Consider the following 16,438-nt stretch of genomic DNA (forward strand, 5'->3'; position numbering starts at 1 on the left):
GTAAGACTGTGTTTCCTTTGTGACATCACAACATCCATATCATAGGACAAACAGAAGTAGCAGCTTAGGCTTTGAACTGGGAGAAAGATGTATTAGGTTTGTCTTCCTCAACTTAAATTTCATGGTGTGTGTCCCAGAATTAAACATGTTACTTGCATGATTAAACTGTTAATCAAACTCCAAGGGACAGGGTGAAGTCATGATCCAGGTTTATTGTTCAGATGGAAGAATTATTATGCTTTCAGGTAAGTCATCAATAAAGGCATTTTCCCATTGTTTAATAGCTGTGGATCACTGATACATGATTCAACCAGAAGAATCTTATTACATGGAAGGGTGCGTAGGTGGGTAGATGGGACCAGTAGTAGAGCTAAGAAAATATAATGCAGGCAGCTTGTGATGAATATATTGACAACAACTACACTATTTTAATTTTTTTTCATATATTTACCAATAATTTTCTAACATGATTTAAGGGTTTATTTCATTGATAATGTAGTCAAACTAATAATAGATACTTCCTTGCAAACCATGGAATGTTTGGCCATCTTGGACACTGGAAATAATTCCGTGTGTAAGGAACTCCATTCAAATCTCTAAACAATATATGTTGTAAACCATGCTATCTGCTGCAGTTGTGTTCTTTGAATTTAACTGCAAGCAATGAATTGGTGCTGATTAATACAATAGGATATATTAAGCTAGGCACAGATATTCAGACTGCACATAAAATGGTTAAAGGGGTGAAGAAAGGATGTGTGCATGCTGCTCCTCTGTATCTTCTTGTATCTTTTCCCAACCTTCCTTTGATGATGATGGAAGATCTCAGGACCATTACATTTGACTCAGCTGGACACCATGGAAAACATACATGGAACCAGAAATGCTAGAAGAGGTTTCCATGCCCTTCAGCTCAAGAGTAGGAAGTTTGGAAACTGATCAGTGAGGGATGTTACACTCAAGTCTTGCATGTTGACTCATGCCCACGCTGTCCTTTCCCCAACCATAGAGGAGAAGACTGAACATACATGCAGGGGTTTTCCTACATATACATATTCCAGCTGGGCTATGTATTTACTCACTGTTTCTTTAAGTACTGTTTTCTTTACAGTATGTTTGTAAATTGGCTTATGTGCAAACCATTTAAATAATAGATAACAAAATGAAAATAAAACCCATCATTTCAGTGTCCTATTCTTCTTTTATTTTAATATTCAGTCTTGCCCTCATTTGTAACATTATTCCTAGAAGATGCAGTACATAAGTATAGGAAGTGGTTTTAAGTCATAACCAAAATATTACTGGTGCTCATATGTTTAAAAGGTGATGGTGAATGTTTTCAGATTATTGCTATTTGTTGAATATAATGTTGTAATCCCACATCATTCAAACCTCATAATTTTCTTTGCAATGCTCTGATGGTAAGATTTTTAGAGAATATTGAGAAGTGTTATTCTTTAATTTTCCAGTTGCAATTTATTTTTTAATTAGCAATAGTTGGGCCAGTAATTGGTTCATTATAAATACTGCATGGCAATTTAAATTGAAAATGTTAAAGGTTAATTTGAAGTTATGATTTTAAAATGTTAACCTTTCCCCCCTTATTTTTTAATAGCTGCTGGTGGTGAAATAAACCAGACGCCTGGGTTATTTAAGCAAGCAAAAGAAAAACTTTCGGTAGGTGAATTTGCAATTATGCGTTTTACATGTCTGCGTATTTTGAATATTTGGTGGTTTTAATACCATAAATAACTTTAAAAACCATTTGGCACTTTTAAACAAATAGTTTCTTTTTGATTCACTTTGAAATTAATCATAGATTCTTAAAATGTTCTAATTGCTGTATTCTGTAAAATTACAAATTGACAGAAAGATATTAAGCTTTCCATTTTATGTTCTAGTCCATCAGATGCAATTCTGAGAACTTCATGGCATTACTTTCAATCTACCAGTCTATTCATTCTTTTAAGAGGAAATACTAGAAACTAAATCTGATCTGCTTTCTATATGTTTAAAATCTAGTGGCTGCTGTTCTGCCTGGGAAAAAAAAAGGGGGGGGGCAAATCCAAAGTTCAGCCAATCAGTGAAGCTGGGACTGAATGCGAATCAGCTAGATAAGCAAATTGACACCAGCACACACTAATGCAGGAGCTCTGAGTTACAAGGCAACTGAAAATTTGGCTTCATGGACTCTCAAGACATTAAGCAAAATCTAGATGGAAATACAATAAAACTAGTGCTGTCATAGCCTCAAGATGCAAAGAGAAACTGATTTCATTAGCATAAAATAGGAAATCAGCACAGTGAACCACCAGGAGCAGAACAGAACTATATCTTTTATCACCCATTGTTAACCATAACAAAGAAAGGAGTCATTTATGTTAGTGGTAATGCACAAATATGTTTGACTGCCAAAGGTACAAGGCACTTTATCAGATGTGGTAGGTACCATTCATAATCCCTTGCTTTCCATGATTCTCCTTTGTTCAAGACCACAAATTCAGTTGACTGGTGACTTGCAGCTAGAGGGTCTATGAAGTACCATCTTTCTTTTAGCTTCTCCCCCCACCATTTCCTCGGAAGAGAAAGATGGGAGGAAGGAAAATGTCTCTCTCTTAAACCATACTTGTTTTAACAAGAAATGGAGGATAAAAAAGGATGTGGCCAGAGTTGAAATGTTTCCCAATTCTTTATATTTATCTCTCCAGACATATATTCTGCGTTAGTCTATAGGGAAAATCTTCTCTGATCTAAATGTACCTGTTTATGAGTTTTGCAGCTGAAATCATAACTGGATGAAGCCACTGAGTCCAGCTTAGTACAGAAATTCAAATCAAATCATAGAATATGACAGAACATAACCAAGGGAAGGGAGCCTATCAATCCAAATCACCAGACCTTTTATCTGAGACCACTTGCACCGTTCTCCAAACAGAGCACGACATTGTCCAAATTGTATATTGTTATTTATGCAGGCACCTGCATAGCAACAGCCACCAGGGGGCGTTGGCCTGAACGGTTTTGGCGGGAAACCCAGTTTTGGCGGGAAACCTAGGGCCAACCTCATTGGCTGTCCGCTTACCTGGCTAGGTATTTAAGGAGGCCAGGTAACCCTCATTCCCCAGTTCGCTACCCCCTCCAATAAAGAGCTGAACTCACATACCGGCTGGCGTCTCTTCCTTGCGTCGGACCCACTACACAATAGTGGCGACGAAGGTGGGATTGCTGCCGAGCAAGAGCTGAAGTCACTGGGGAAACGCTCCGTGAGCTGAAGGGAAAGGCATTTTCCTTCCTTCTCCCCCACGACCGCCAGCCGACCTGCCGACCGGACCATGCCGGTCACCGCATCCGAACCCGAGACCGCACACCGCACTGCGACCTAGACCGCAACCGCACCACCATGGCAAGAGCCGGACAACCTCGCGAGTTTGACACCCGCCACCCTGAGACCTGGGCCCGTTACCTGGCTCACGTTGAACTGTACATGCGGTTCAACCAGATATCAGAGGACGGTGCGAAGGCGGCAGCACTGCTTTGCCTTGGGGGGCCAGCGCTGTTGGAGATCACCGCGAACCTGTTCCCCCAGGAGGCCATCAACACCGTCGCATACCAGGACCTCGTGGCCAGACTCGATGCCCATTTCAAGCCCCGGTGCTCCAAGGTGGCCGCGCGGTCATAATTCGAAAAAAGGGACCAGCGCCCCGACGAGACCGGTGTCGATTTCCTCGCCGCCCTATGAAAAGCCACCGTCGCCTGCAGGTTCTCGAACTTGGAGGAGCGGCTACGGGACCGGCTGATCTGCGGCCTACATGACAGGCGGCTACAAGGGTGCCTGTTCGAGAGAGAAGAGGTTTCGCTCCAGGAAGCCAAGGACGCCATCCTCGCCCACGAAGCGGCCTGTGGGGCCGTACAAGCCTGCCAGGAAACACGGTCCGGCAACCAGAGCATCGACCTCCTCCAGCGGAAGTCGACCCCATACCAGCGAGCCAGATGGCCAGACAAGCCCAGGCCTCCCAGCAACGCCGCTAACCCTCAGAAGTGGGCAGGGAGTGGTGGGAACCACGTGCGCAGCCTCTGCAAGTTCCGGTCAGCCACGTGCCGGGCCTGCAAGAAAACAGGCCACATAGCTGTAGCCGCCGCCCCCGAGAGGAGATCCATGAGCTGCAACCGGAGGAATCGCCATTCGAAGGTACTGGGGCCCCAACCAAAACGTGAATTGGCTATGTTGAGAGCCGGCTGGCCATTAATCACACGGGTAGCCGCCGGCTACTCAAGCCTAAAATTAGATTAACAATCTGCTTGCAAGGCATCCCTTGCAGCATGGAGCTTGACTCCGGATCAGCGGTCTCGATCATTTCAGACAAGACCCTTAACTACATAAATAGCCGGAGCAAGCAGCGGATTAAATTATGGCCTACAAATTTAACCCTGACCGATTTCCAGAACTCACCGGTCAATTTAAGAGGGGAGGCCACCGTCTCGGTGGGGTTTAAGGGTCGCGAAGAGCACCTGGGGGTTGTAGTAGTGGAGGGCCGGAGAGCCAGCCTAGTCGGCCTAGACTGGTTTGAGGCCCTGGGAATCGCAGTCACTGGGATCCACCGCATCCAGGGAACCCCGTCGAGACCGTCTGCAAGGAGTTCGCAGACGTCTTCGACGGGACACTGGGCAAGTACACAGGGCCCCCCATATTGTTCAAGCTTAACTCGAACATTCCCCCAATTAGGGTCCGGCCGCGGTGAGTCCCCTTCGCGCTAAAACAAAAAATAGAGCACGAATTAGATAAGCTAGTGGCCCAGGGAATCTTAGAGCCTGTCGATGGGGGGGAGTGGGAAACCCCAATCAAATCCAATGGGGAAATTAGGATCTGCGCTGACTACAAGTGTTCGGTGAACTGCGCCCTAAACCCGCACGCTTACCCGGTTCCCACGGTCAGCCACGTTCTCGCTTCCCTCGAAGGTGGTGCCATCTTTGCAAGGCTCGATCTTGCACAGGCGTACCAGCAACTCACGGTCACGCGGGCTACAGCTGACATTCAAACTATAGTAACACACAGGGGGTGTTCCGGGTGAACAGGCTGCAGTTTGGAGTTAGCGTGGCTCCTGGCATTTTTCAGGAAGTCATGGAGAAGACACTTAAGGGCATCCCAAGAGTCTGCCCCTATTTTGATGACATCCTGATTGCAGGAGCGTCAGCAGAAGAACTATCAGGTAGGCTCAGGGAGGTACTGTCCAGGCTATGCACAGCTGGACTTAAACTCAAGAGGGAGAAATGCAGCATAGGGGTGCCCTCCACAGAATTCCTGGGGTTCAGAGTAGATGCCAGGGGAATTCACCCCACAGAATCCAAGGTGAGGGCCATCAAGCTAGCACCCACACCCAAGAACAAGACAGAGCTACAGGCATTCCTGGGCCTGTTGAATTTCTACCATGCATTCCTCCCACACAAGGCAGCCATTGCAGAGCCACTCCACAGGCTACTAGACAAGCAGGCAGCATGGGTCTGGACTGCCGCCCACGACCATAGCTTCAAGGCCTTGAAAGCACTACTGTCAGATAAGTCCACAGTAACCCATTTCATCGAGTCCAAGCCCATTTGCATCGCATGCGATGCATCCCCTTACAGTGTGGGCGCAGTACTCAGCCACCTTGAGCCCAATGGGGCGCAAATCCCCATAGCCTGTTATTCCAGGACGCTGTCTGGAGCAGAAAGAAACTATGCCCAAATCGACAGAGAAGCCCTGGCAATCGTGGCAGGTATCAAAAAATTCCACGATTATCTGTATGGCAGGGAGTTCACTGTCTACACGGACCACAAACCACTCCTGGGCCTGTTCACAACAGACAGGCAGACCCCACAAATCCTGTCCCCCAGAATGCTCCGGTGGTCCATCTCCCTTGCAGCCTACAATTGCAAGCTGGTGCATAAGCCAGGGAAGGAGATGGGCCATGCAGACGGTCTAAGTAGGCTACCCATAGACACCCCTGATCCAGACCTGGCCCCAGCCACAAAGATCCTAGCACTGCAGGAGCTGCCAGAGTGCCCAGTTCATGCCAAGGACATTGCCAGCCACACAGCCACAGACAACATCATGAGCAGGGTACATTCCTGGGTTTGCACAGGGTGGCAGGACAAGTCCCCGGGACCTGAGTTCCAGGCCTGTTTCACCAGGCGCAATGAGATCTCCACACACAGGGGCTGCCTCCTCTGGGGAAGCAGAGTCATCATTCCCACCACAGTACGGGGCAGGGTATCGGACTCCTTACACGAGGGACACCCGGGGGTGGTTAGGATGAAGGCCCTGGCCAGAAGCTACCTCTGGTGGCCAGGGCTGGACAAGGACATTGAGGAACGGGTCAAGGCCTGTTACACGTACCAGAGATCCAGACCAGAAATGCCACACGCACCCGTGCACAGGTGGGAGGCCACACACACACCCTGGTCCTGCATCCACATTGACTATGCAGGGCCATTCCAGGGCCAGCTATTCTTAGTAGTGGTGGACAGCCACTCCAAGTGGTTGGAGATAGTCCCAGTGCCCAACATGACCTCGGGGAGGACAATCCAGGTGCTCAGAGCTCTCTTTGCCACACACGGCCTCCCTGACGTAATTGTGTCTGACAATGGGCCTCAGTTTACCACTACTGATTTCCAGGCATTCTTGAAGGCGAACTGGATTAGGCACGCCACCTCCGCACCTTTCCATCCATCGACCAACAGGCAAGCCGAACGGATGGTAAGGACGACCAAAGACGCACTCCGGCGCATCATTAGCAGGGACTGGCACCACAGACTGGCCAAATTCCTACTCGCCTAGCACACTACACCATGCATTGCTACCGGGAAGAGCCCAGCAGAGCTGCGATGGGGACAGCGCCTCATCACCAAGCTGGACCGTTTACACCCAGACCGGGTAGCAGCCGAGACGGTTAGGTCACCACCACCACCATCATCATCATCATCACCCTCTTCATCTTCATCATCACTAGCACACAGAGTTCTCAACGTGGGGGACCTGGTCTGGGCAAGGAACTATGGGGCAGGGCACCCATGGGTTTCAGGAACAGTGGTTGAAATAACTGGACCCCTCTCCTACATTGTGGGGGTGGAGGGGGACAGACACATAAGGCGACACATTGACCAGCTCAGAGGAAGAGTCCCTGAGCGCACCACACACGCCCAACAGGAGAGCCACCCCCCAGGAGAGGCCAGCCCAACCGGAAACAACACAGGGCAGGAGCCAGAGGAGGAGGGCCTCCTGAACCCAGTTCTGTTCAACCCAGTACAGAGGCCCCAGGAACCAGCCGTCCAAGCCCAGGGCCAGGCCACACCCAGACGGTCCACGCGGCCCCACAGGACACCTGCCTACCTGTCGGACTATGTGTGCAAATGACTCTTACACAGTTGCATTGTTTTTTTATCATTGACACACAGTGTCTATAGTTATAGTTAGTTGCAAGTTGTTCATTGTTATGTGGTTCTTCTCTAAGGGGGGAGGGGTGTTATGTATGCAGGCACCTGCATAGCAACAGCCACCAGGGGGCGTTGGCCTGAAGGGTTTTGGCGGGAAACCCAGTTTCGGCGGGAAACCTAGGGCCAACCCCATTGGCTGTCCACTTACCTGGCTAGGTATTTAAGGAGGCCAGGTAACCCTTATTCCCCAGTTCGCTAGCCCCCTCCAATAAAGAGCTGAACTCACTGGCGTCTCTTCCTTGCGTCGGACCCACTACACAATACATATGGCCCTTAGAGCCTCGTGAGAAGGCCGCACACGATTTGGACAACACTGCATACGATGCCTTGTGAAGGGCCAGGCTGGGCACACTTCCTCAGCAGTGGGAGGAAGAAGATTGCAAAGAGCATCTGGGAGTGGTAAAGCCAGTGGAGCATAAGGTAGCCAAAGGGGCACAGATGATGGGGGGGGGGAAATAGGTGAAGGGAATTGAAGCACCCCTGCAGTTGTGTGAGTTGGCTGCCCAAATTCTGATCCCATGGCCATGAAGGCATTGCAATGGCTATAGCTTTGGGGACTGGGCGTAATTACCATTTCTCTACTGCCGCTTCAGAATGCACCAGAAAAGTGTAAAGAAAGGTAGAAAGAGAGAGATAGCCTCTCCCATACCCGTATGTTATAAAAATTAGATACCTCACATTCATTTGCACGGGACATGCAGATATATGAATAAACACATGGCTGTCCTGTTCCCTTTTATCTAACATGCACGTGTACATTTGCCTGTTTGTATTTAATACCTTTGCTCACCCACTGAAAGTATCTTTTTCTTTTTTATCCAAAGGCCACAGCTTTCCAGAATTTGATAGTGAAAGAATAGTAATTTGCATATGTAAATAAAAATTTTTCTTACACTTCTGTCCAATTCCTATCACTACTTGAAGTGATAATTTCAAGTAGCAAGCTTGCCCCTTGATTACCTTGTCTGCTCTGAGCACGCATATCTTAGGATGGCAGAGAGTACCGGTAGATTAAGTAGCATTCTACTTAATCTACTCTCTCCTGTAAAGGAGATGGTATCTTTAATGATGACTGTTTTAATAATTGTTTTGATCTATTTATTGTTTTATTTTAATAACTGTATACTGTGCAGAGTCACTTTGTGTGAGATGGGTGGCCATATACATTTATAAAATAAATAGCTGTCTCTAAAATAAAGCTGTCACCTGATGGTTACACTTCTTGTTCTGTAGCTGGGAGACGAGCTTCATAGAATTTTTCTGAGAAAAAAATATGTACAGGATTAAACATTAGATTCATACATTTTTTTAATCTCTCAAACCTTGTATGCTCACTTGTTGCTTACATCCCCCCACATCATAATACTAATGGTGCCCATCAAATCCCATCCCTGTGTTTTGCTTTTCAGTACTTACTCTATTTTTTGGCTTTATAAACTAACACGGCTATTCTTCTGATATGTATTCACGTTGCATGTTTTTGGTGTCCAAGTTATTTTCTTCTTAAGTGTAATTCTAACCTAGCCCTTATATCTGTATGGATTTACAACAGCCACATATATGAGCTTGGTTTACTTTGATTTGTATATTTAAAACTGAAATGAAGAATAGTGTATGGAATGCATCTGAGTATGACTTCAGGTAAAAGGTTTCTGAAGTAATAATACAATTTTTATTTTAAAAAAGACAAATAGTGCCTTCGCTATTTTGTTTTGCAATAGGAAAAGAATCATCAAAAATGTTAGTGATATCATAAGGCTTCCATAATTGGCTTTGCCAAAATCAGTTGACTTCGTAAGGCAAGGACTATATCTTCTCCAGCATTAACAAGATATAGCAGTTTGTCTGTGACTGCTGCAGTTAATAATGCATAACGCATAATGTTTTAACAGCAGTTTCAAAGTAATATTGTCCACTTAGATCCTAAACATGAACTTAAAGTGCTTATTGACTTATTTTTATGAGATCTAAAAACCCTGTATCTCACAATAACATTATAAAAATATGAATATAGGCTGTATTTACCTAGAGTGAAGCAGTGCAAGTGTAGTCTCAGCTTGGTTACTGAAGGAATCCTAACTTGGTTATCAATATTCTTTGGTAAATACTATAACTGAAATTCCAGTCTTAAAACCTGGAAAGATGATAACACTAAAAGTAGAAAAATAGAACGGTAGCATGGGCCAGTGACAGTGTAAAGTAGCTTCAGAAAAAGCCACAGTCAACTTCTGAAAAATAGCATTCATCTTATGCTTTGAACAATGAAATCACTTTATTTTAAGGCATGCTTGCTTTAAAGTAAGAACAATAATACAATACAATAATTATTTTTAAGGTTCTGATTTGAATTCTGTTTTCCATATTTCATACATTTTCTGTTTGTCTCATTGTTTATCTTCCCATTACATTCCTCTTTTTGTTTTCCTATAATTAGACTTCTTCTTTGTCAAAGATTCCTGCCTCAAAAGTTAGAGCAAAATCATTGCTTCCTCCAAGACCCAACTCTGCTTGTTCACTAATCACCACTAAAAAAGTTGTTTTGCGCAGTAAAGACAATTATATTGCATGGCCCTCTTCAGCAGGCCCAAGGGACTATTCAAAAACAGCTCAGGTAAGGCAGTTGAGATAGAACAAGAATAAAGACAAATTGCCACATCTTTAATTTTTTCCTTCACTATTGAATATGGATATCTTATCTTGATATCCGTTTTCCCAAATGAAAAAGAACTGCAGTATGTAAGTTAGAAATGTAATCAAATCAGTTTATCATATCAACAGTTCCAATGGGTCGCTTCTCCTGGTTCACCTATAAAGTCTATAAAAGACAATTAATTTAGTCATTCCTCATCACAGATCATAAGTGATAAGAAAATTCAGTGGCGATAATACTCTTCCCATAACTGTTTTTGGAAAACAATATGAGAGAAGGAAGAGGAAGAAAGGCTGATTTACAGATCCTGGCAGGCTGGCAAAGCAAACTTCAGAACACAAAGAAGTGCCAGGGGTGGAACCCTGTGAGGAAGGCACATCACTGAGCTGAGTTGTGATTTCATAGGATGCCAGAATGTGGGATTTGTTGCCTTGATAATTGCCAGTATTAGAACTTAATTTGATTGTTCAAAAAGCTTAATATATTGTTTGATTCTATTCAATATCTACACATTTCATAAGATGCATATATTGGTAATTGTCTTCTTATGAACATTCATTCAGCAAACCATTCAAAATTATGATAGCGCTGAGTGAAGAGACATACAGTCCCTGCCTGAACTTAAAACCAATGTAGCACCCACATGGGTCACGTGATCAAAATTCAGGCTCTTGGCAGCTTGCTTGCCCTTGGGAACACTGCAACTGCCCCCTCCACGACATGGGCTGGAAGACCTCAGCTGCCTAGGCCCACTGGGATGCAGAAACCCGATGCTCACCAGAAGACTCAGGAGGGGGGGAGGGGGGAAGGCAGGAGGCCTGCACATCACTGAGCCTGGCTGGTTAAGGCTTCTGGGAACTCAGGAGGCAGCAGGAGGCCTGCATGACGCTGAGCCTACCCAGCTGAAGCCTTATGACCTGCAGCAGATTTCCGCATGCTGGCAGATCATTTAATGGCCCGGGCAGTTGCTTAATGACCACAATGGAAATAGCAGGGATTGTGGTTGCTGAGCAAAGCAGCCACATGGGTGTCTTCCTTAACAACCACAATGACTTACGACCAACATTCTGGGCTCGGTTGTGATAAGTCGAGGACTATTTGTAGTAGGTTAACGCCATTTGCTGCAATAGAAGAGCCCTTGCCTAAAAACTCTGGCTTTTCCAAGTCATTTTTGTATGTCGAGAAGTCACTCTTCCCCTGCTTCCAGGTACTGAGTGAGGGGTTGTTCCATTTAGCTTCAGTGTGTACGTCTGTGTGTGAATCTATGAACATATGTTCACAGCAGAGAGGCAAACTTGCTTTTTAAATGCAAATAAACTAAGGCAATCAGAGCCAAATTAAGTCAACTTTCTGCCCTCAGTCTTGGAGTACCCTTTTTCCTCAACAGCTTCTGTACTTTTGTACTATACTACTATAGTGTTACATTCCCTTATGGCTTGAAGTGAACAAATTTAGGCTGGAGCTGAATATCAATACATGTTTCAAACCAAAATGCTTCCTGTTTTTTGCATTAGGATGGAATAACCAAGAGTCCTGAAAAGCGCTCCTCTTTGCCAAGACCTTCTTCCATTTTACCTGCCCGAAGAGGTATCTCAGCAGACAGAGAACGAGATGAAAATTCTTTCTCCCTGAACAGCACCATCTCATCTGTACGACGAACTACAAGTATGTCTCTTGTCCAGACTTAAAGTTGGAGGCACGAGCTCAGGGTTCTCTAATCTATTTTAGTGGACATTTTTGAAATTTTGAAAGCATGTTATGAATAATCTTACAATAATTATGCTATGGTGACCCCAGACAGTCTCAAAAATTCCCATTTATCAGAAGGCAAACTAGTACAGTTGTGGGCCACTATTCCCTGTAACCTTATAAGATGCAATCTGTTGTTTTGGTTTAGACACCTAGAGTTTATGTAAGACCCAGAAATGTTTCTGGAAATAAAAAAATGCATTAAAATGACACTTTTTCTTTTGCAATATGCTAATCTCCCATTTAATGTTTTTAAACTAAAAGAATGAAATGAGATGAGACGAAACATAGAGTCTGTCTGGTTTCAAAAGAAATGTTTATGGATGCATTAGTGGCCACATTGCCATGTTGAGGAAATAGGTTTTAGACCAGAGATGATATCTAAATTAGACAGCAACCAGTTTCTGCTCAATTGGGTTTCTATTGTAAGAGGAATATGTTATATATTACCAGATAAGAAGTTCAGATTAAAAATTCTAGATATACTATAAAATATGGATTTTGTAACTGGATACTTTTTAAAAAGCTAAGAAAATTCTCTCTTTAGGAAAAGAGAAAAGTTTAGCAGAAAAAAGGTACTCCCTGGACATATCCTAAGTTTCTATTTGTATGGTTTATACCAGTTCCTTGAAATATTTGATAGCAGAATTTTAAAACATATGAAAAAGAATGCTTTGCATTTCGTAATATTTAGCATTTTCATTTAGGTAAGAAATTTCCCAACTTATGAAGAGATTTTAAATTTTAAGCATAATTTTAATTTAGAGCAGGGGTCTTCAAACCTGGCCCTTTTATGACTTGTGGACTTCAACTCCCAGAATTCCTCAGCCAGGCAAGCCTGGCTGAGGAATTCTGGGAGTTGAAATCCACAAGTCATAAAAGGGCCAAGTTTGAAGACCCCTGATTTAGAGGTACAGGCAGGGCTATTGAATCTGAGCTGCAAAAATCCAAATGTCCGCTAATCGTGAGTTAATCTTTTTCCTCTCATTAAATAACTGCCAGGTATTTGCAATCCAGAACTGATAGTCATAGGGAGGGATGAAGCAAGGAGCCCATGGAGATATTGGAGATGGAAGTCTGCATTAAGTTTCAAATCAACTCTAACTCTCATTTTATTGATTTCTCCTTGGGGACATTAAGCTATGAAAGATATAATTACAAATATCCAATATTATTGATGTTTAATTTGCTTTAAATCCCAGATGGTTAAATCCCATGATAATCTTGTCATTTAGTGAAATATTGTTCAATTTTAACTGTCACCCTGATCTTCAGAAGGTTTTAGCAAAGAATGAATATTTTTGTGATCAGGTTCTTTTATGAACAATTAGATGCCAGTTGTCTCAAGGAAATGGTATGAATGTCATAGAACAAACAGAATTCTGTTATCAATACAGGATCAGAGCCTATTCGAAGCCGAACAGGAAAAAGTGGTACATCAACTCCAACTACTCCAGGATCAACTGCCATCACTCCTGGAACCCCACCTAGTTATTCCTCTCGTACCCCAGGAACACCTGGTACCCCTAGTTATTCCAGAACCCCACATACACCGGGTACACCCACATCTGCAATTCTGGTACCCACTGAGAAAAAAATTGCTATCATACGCACACCTCCGAAATCTCCAGGAACCCCTAAGCAACTTCGTCTGATTAATCAACCTCTACCAGATCTCAAGAATGTCAGGTCCAAAGTTGGGTCAACAGACAACATCAAGTATCAGCCTAAAGGGGGGCAGGTAAGGCTTTCATTCTAATTAATACATTTAGAAACAGGATTAGGGTAGACAGGGTTGAGGAGAATATGCAGTATTGACTTGTAGCTTCCAAAGGCATTCTTCATTAATTACTGTACATTTCTAATTCTGTTCTGATAGTATTGGCATCTAATTACTCATGCTTCTTGTTGCATTTGTTTAGCTTTTTCCCTAGCAGTAGATTTGAATGTACAAGGAGTTAGTATCCTTTATTTTAAAAAGGCAATTATTTCTGATAAAGTTAAAAGAAAATCTGCAAAATGGAATCTTCCTTTAAATCTCATTTATAAACTTCTAGAGCAGACATGTCAAACACAAGGCCCGGGGGCCGGATGCAGCCTGCAAAGTGGTTTCATGGGCCCCCTGAAGCCATCCTGGAAACAGTGAGGGAACGGCCCCCGCTGCCTTGGCCCTGGCCCAGAGACCCTCCTTCTGTCAGAGACCCCCAGATCTGTCCCACTTCTGCCCAGGCCCCCATAAGCACTCCAGCCACGCCCACCCAGTAGGCCATGCCCACCCTGGCCATGCCCCCCCAGCCCCCCCGAGGGCAACCACAATGCTGATGTGGCCCTCAATGAAATTGAGTTTGACACCCCTGTTCTAGAGGCTGAAGTTAACCACTTAAATATTTTTGTTTTATAATCTGACTTTATGCTGATAGAGGAATAACTCTGAAATACATTGGTATAATTTGCCTAAGATGCAAATTGTGCTTTATTTCTTGTGAAATTTTATATTTATTTATTTTATTTTATTTATTTTTGAATTGCTTTTAAATGACGGCTACCAGATTGGAGTTCCAAATGTCTGGACATTCCATAAATGGTAAAAATGTCAGAATGTGTATACACTAAGATTTCACAATTATTTATATTGAATGATCAAGCATGCCTCGTTCATCAAAAATAATTCCATATTACGATGCTGTTTTATTCGGCCTCTCAGAAAAATATCATGCAGCTTCATATTGCTATGATAATATCTTCTCTCCACCTGTTTGGGATGCTTTCATGAGAGAATCCTTGACATCTGCACAGAAGGATTAAGAAACCAAAGGAAGTATCTACTACCAGGAGAGTTCTGTTACCTGTAGAAGAATAGCAGAAGCTGCAGCAAACCTTCCAATACCCCCAACTGGCTCAATTTGAGAGTTTCATTGCCTTCTTCCTGATAGGGTTATCTTCCTCAACTTCTGCTGAGAATGGAAAGCATAGTTGGTTAAAGAGCATTAAACACTGATGTGATGCTTTATGATCAGCATCATGCCTCAAAAGCTCTTGGGTCAGACTTTTAGCTTTTTAAGAGTTTTCACACTTTCTGATTCTCCAGATTCTAATTATTTGATTTTACTGATTTACAAATACAAGCATCATTTGGTCTCTTACCTCAGACCTTTTCCTGAGCACTTGAGATGAGAAATGGATGTTCTCCACTAGTAGTGGGGAGTGTGTGGCGTTGATGTATATTTTAACATGTGGTAAATTTCTCTGTGAACTACACCACAAAGGGTAGCCAAGCCTCATGTAATTGAATTTTTCTATATTTTTCAAAAAGGAAGCTTGTCCTTGTTATTCTTTTTTCTCTGTCCAGTTATATATTGGACCCTTAACATGTCTCTCTGTTGTTTTTACCCTTTCCCTTTAAACCTTTATATTTCACAATCCATTGTAATATATATTTAAATCAAGTCTAAATTCTTTCAAGGTGCCTTTACTTTTTTTTTCCGGACTGATGTTGATATTCAAGAATTAAAATCAGTATATTTGTAGTTTTGCAAGTTTAATAGCACAGAAAGTCAACTAATTTCTCCCTTCAAGCCTTCAAGCTGGCATATAGCTAAGTACCACACTTTCTTACTTAACTTTCCACTGATTGACAAATATCTTTCCCTTCTATCCACAAAAATAGAATAAAATAATATGCCACAGCAGATGATCCACATTCATTTGTTAGAAAATGCAGACAGCATACCATTGCTTAGATGGTAAAGCATAAATCTGGATAGAAAAGTCCTCATTGGATACAATAAGGCAGTTAAAGTGGCATCTGCACTTAAACATTTCTCTGAATGACTGTGGCCATAGCAACATGTGACTAAGGTGAGTGGGAGAGGAAGAAAGAAAGGAAATGCATTTTGAGCAATATCTACACAAACATGGGGACATTGGAGCCTCTTTGAAGCTGCCCTTTTTTTCTTGTGCACTATGGAATAGTAAAACTGAGCACAGAAACTAAGGACAGGTTTGTACGACAATTGTCTCTTACACAAATAAGGTACCCCCTTGGGTTGCTAAATTAGCTTTATGGCAAATGTTAATGGTTAAAAAGTTCTGTAACCACATTGGAAGGAACTATAGAAGAAGGCATATATATCCCATTATAGATGGGAAAGCTACAGCTTTACAATAAGTGCACAGCCAGCAGGTAAGGTATTGTACTGGGATTATTCCAATTGACTCAAAGTGTCCAAAGGGGGTCTTTCTTCCAGAAGAAACAGTTAGGAAAGGCCATTCTCCATTTACATATAGCTGAAGAGATGACTCTGCATGACTGCAGAATTGACTGTACCCTCCAACTTGGTGATGCCAAGCAACAACAAGAGTGATAGCATCAAGGGCCAATCTGACATAAGCAGCAGTGGTGACAGTAATCTGGAAATAACTAATCTTGGTGTGCTGAAGAGCCTGGACAGGTGTCAGTTTGGAAATAGATTGATGACATACCAAGAAAACCAGCCTGCATCCTCTGGCTGTCATGTGAACTCTGTGGGATAGTGGTCATTTTGGCCATCTCTTCCACCCTGCACTCTG

General features: G+C 43.3%; 1 protein-coding gene across 7 annotated transcripts in view; it reads left to right on the top strand.

The window, feature by feature from the left end:
* Positions 1–16,438, top strand: part of MAP2 (microtubule associated protein 2) — a gene marked incomplete at its 5' end in the record, with an annotated part of 96,972 nt that overhangs the window by 61,162 nt on the left and 19,372 nt on the right. For all 7 annotated transcript variants that reach the window (XM_083350687.1, XM_083350689.1, XM_083350690.1 and 4 more), the window contains 3 exons: positions 1,616–1,677; positions 11,635–11,785; positions 13,267–13,610. In XM_083350687.1, the coding sequence (XP_083206813.1) occupies positions 1,616–1,677; positions 11,635–11,785; positions 13,267–13,610 (557 nt within the window). The remainder of the gene's footprint in view (positions 1–1,615; positions 1,678–11,634; positions 11,786–13,266; positions 13,611–16,438) is intronic.

Source organism: Vipera ursinii (genome assembly GCF_947247035.1).
Source record: "Vipera ursinii genome assembly, chromosome: 1".
NCBI classification, from domain to species: Eukaryota; Metazoa; Chordata; class Lepidosauria; order Squamata; family Viperidae; genus Vipera; species Vipera ursinii.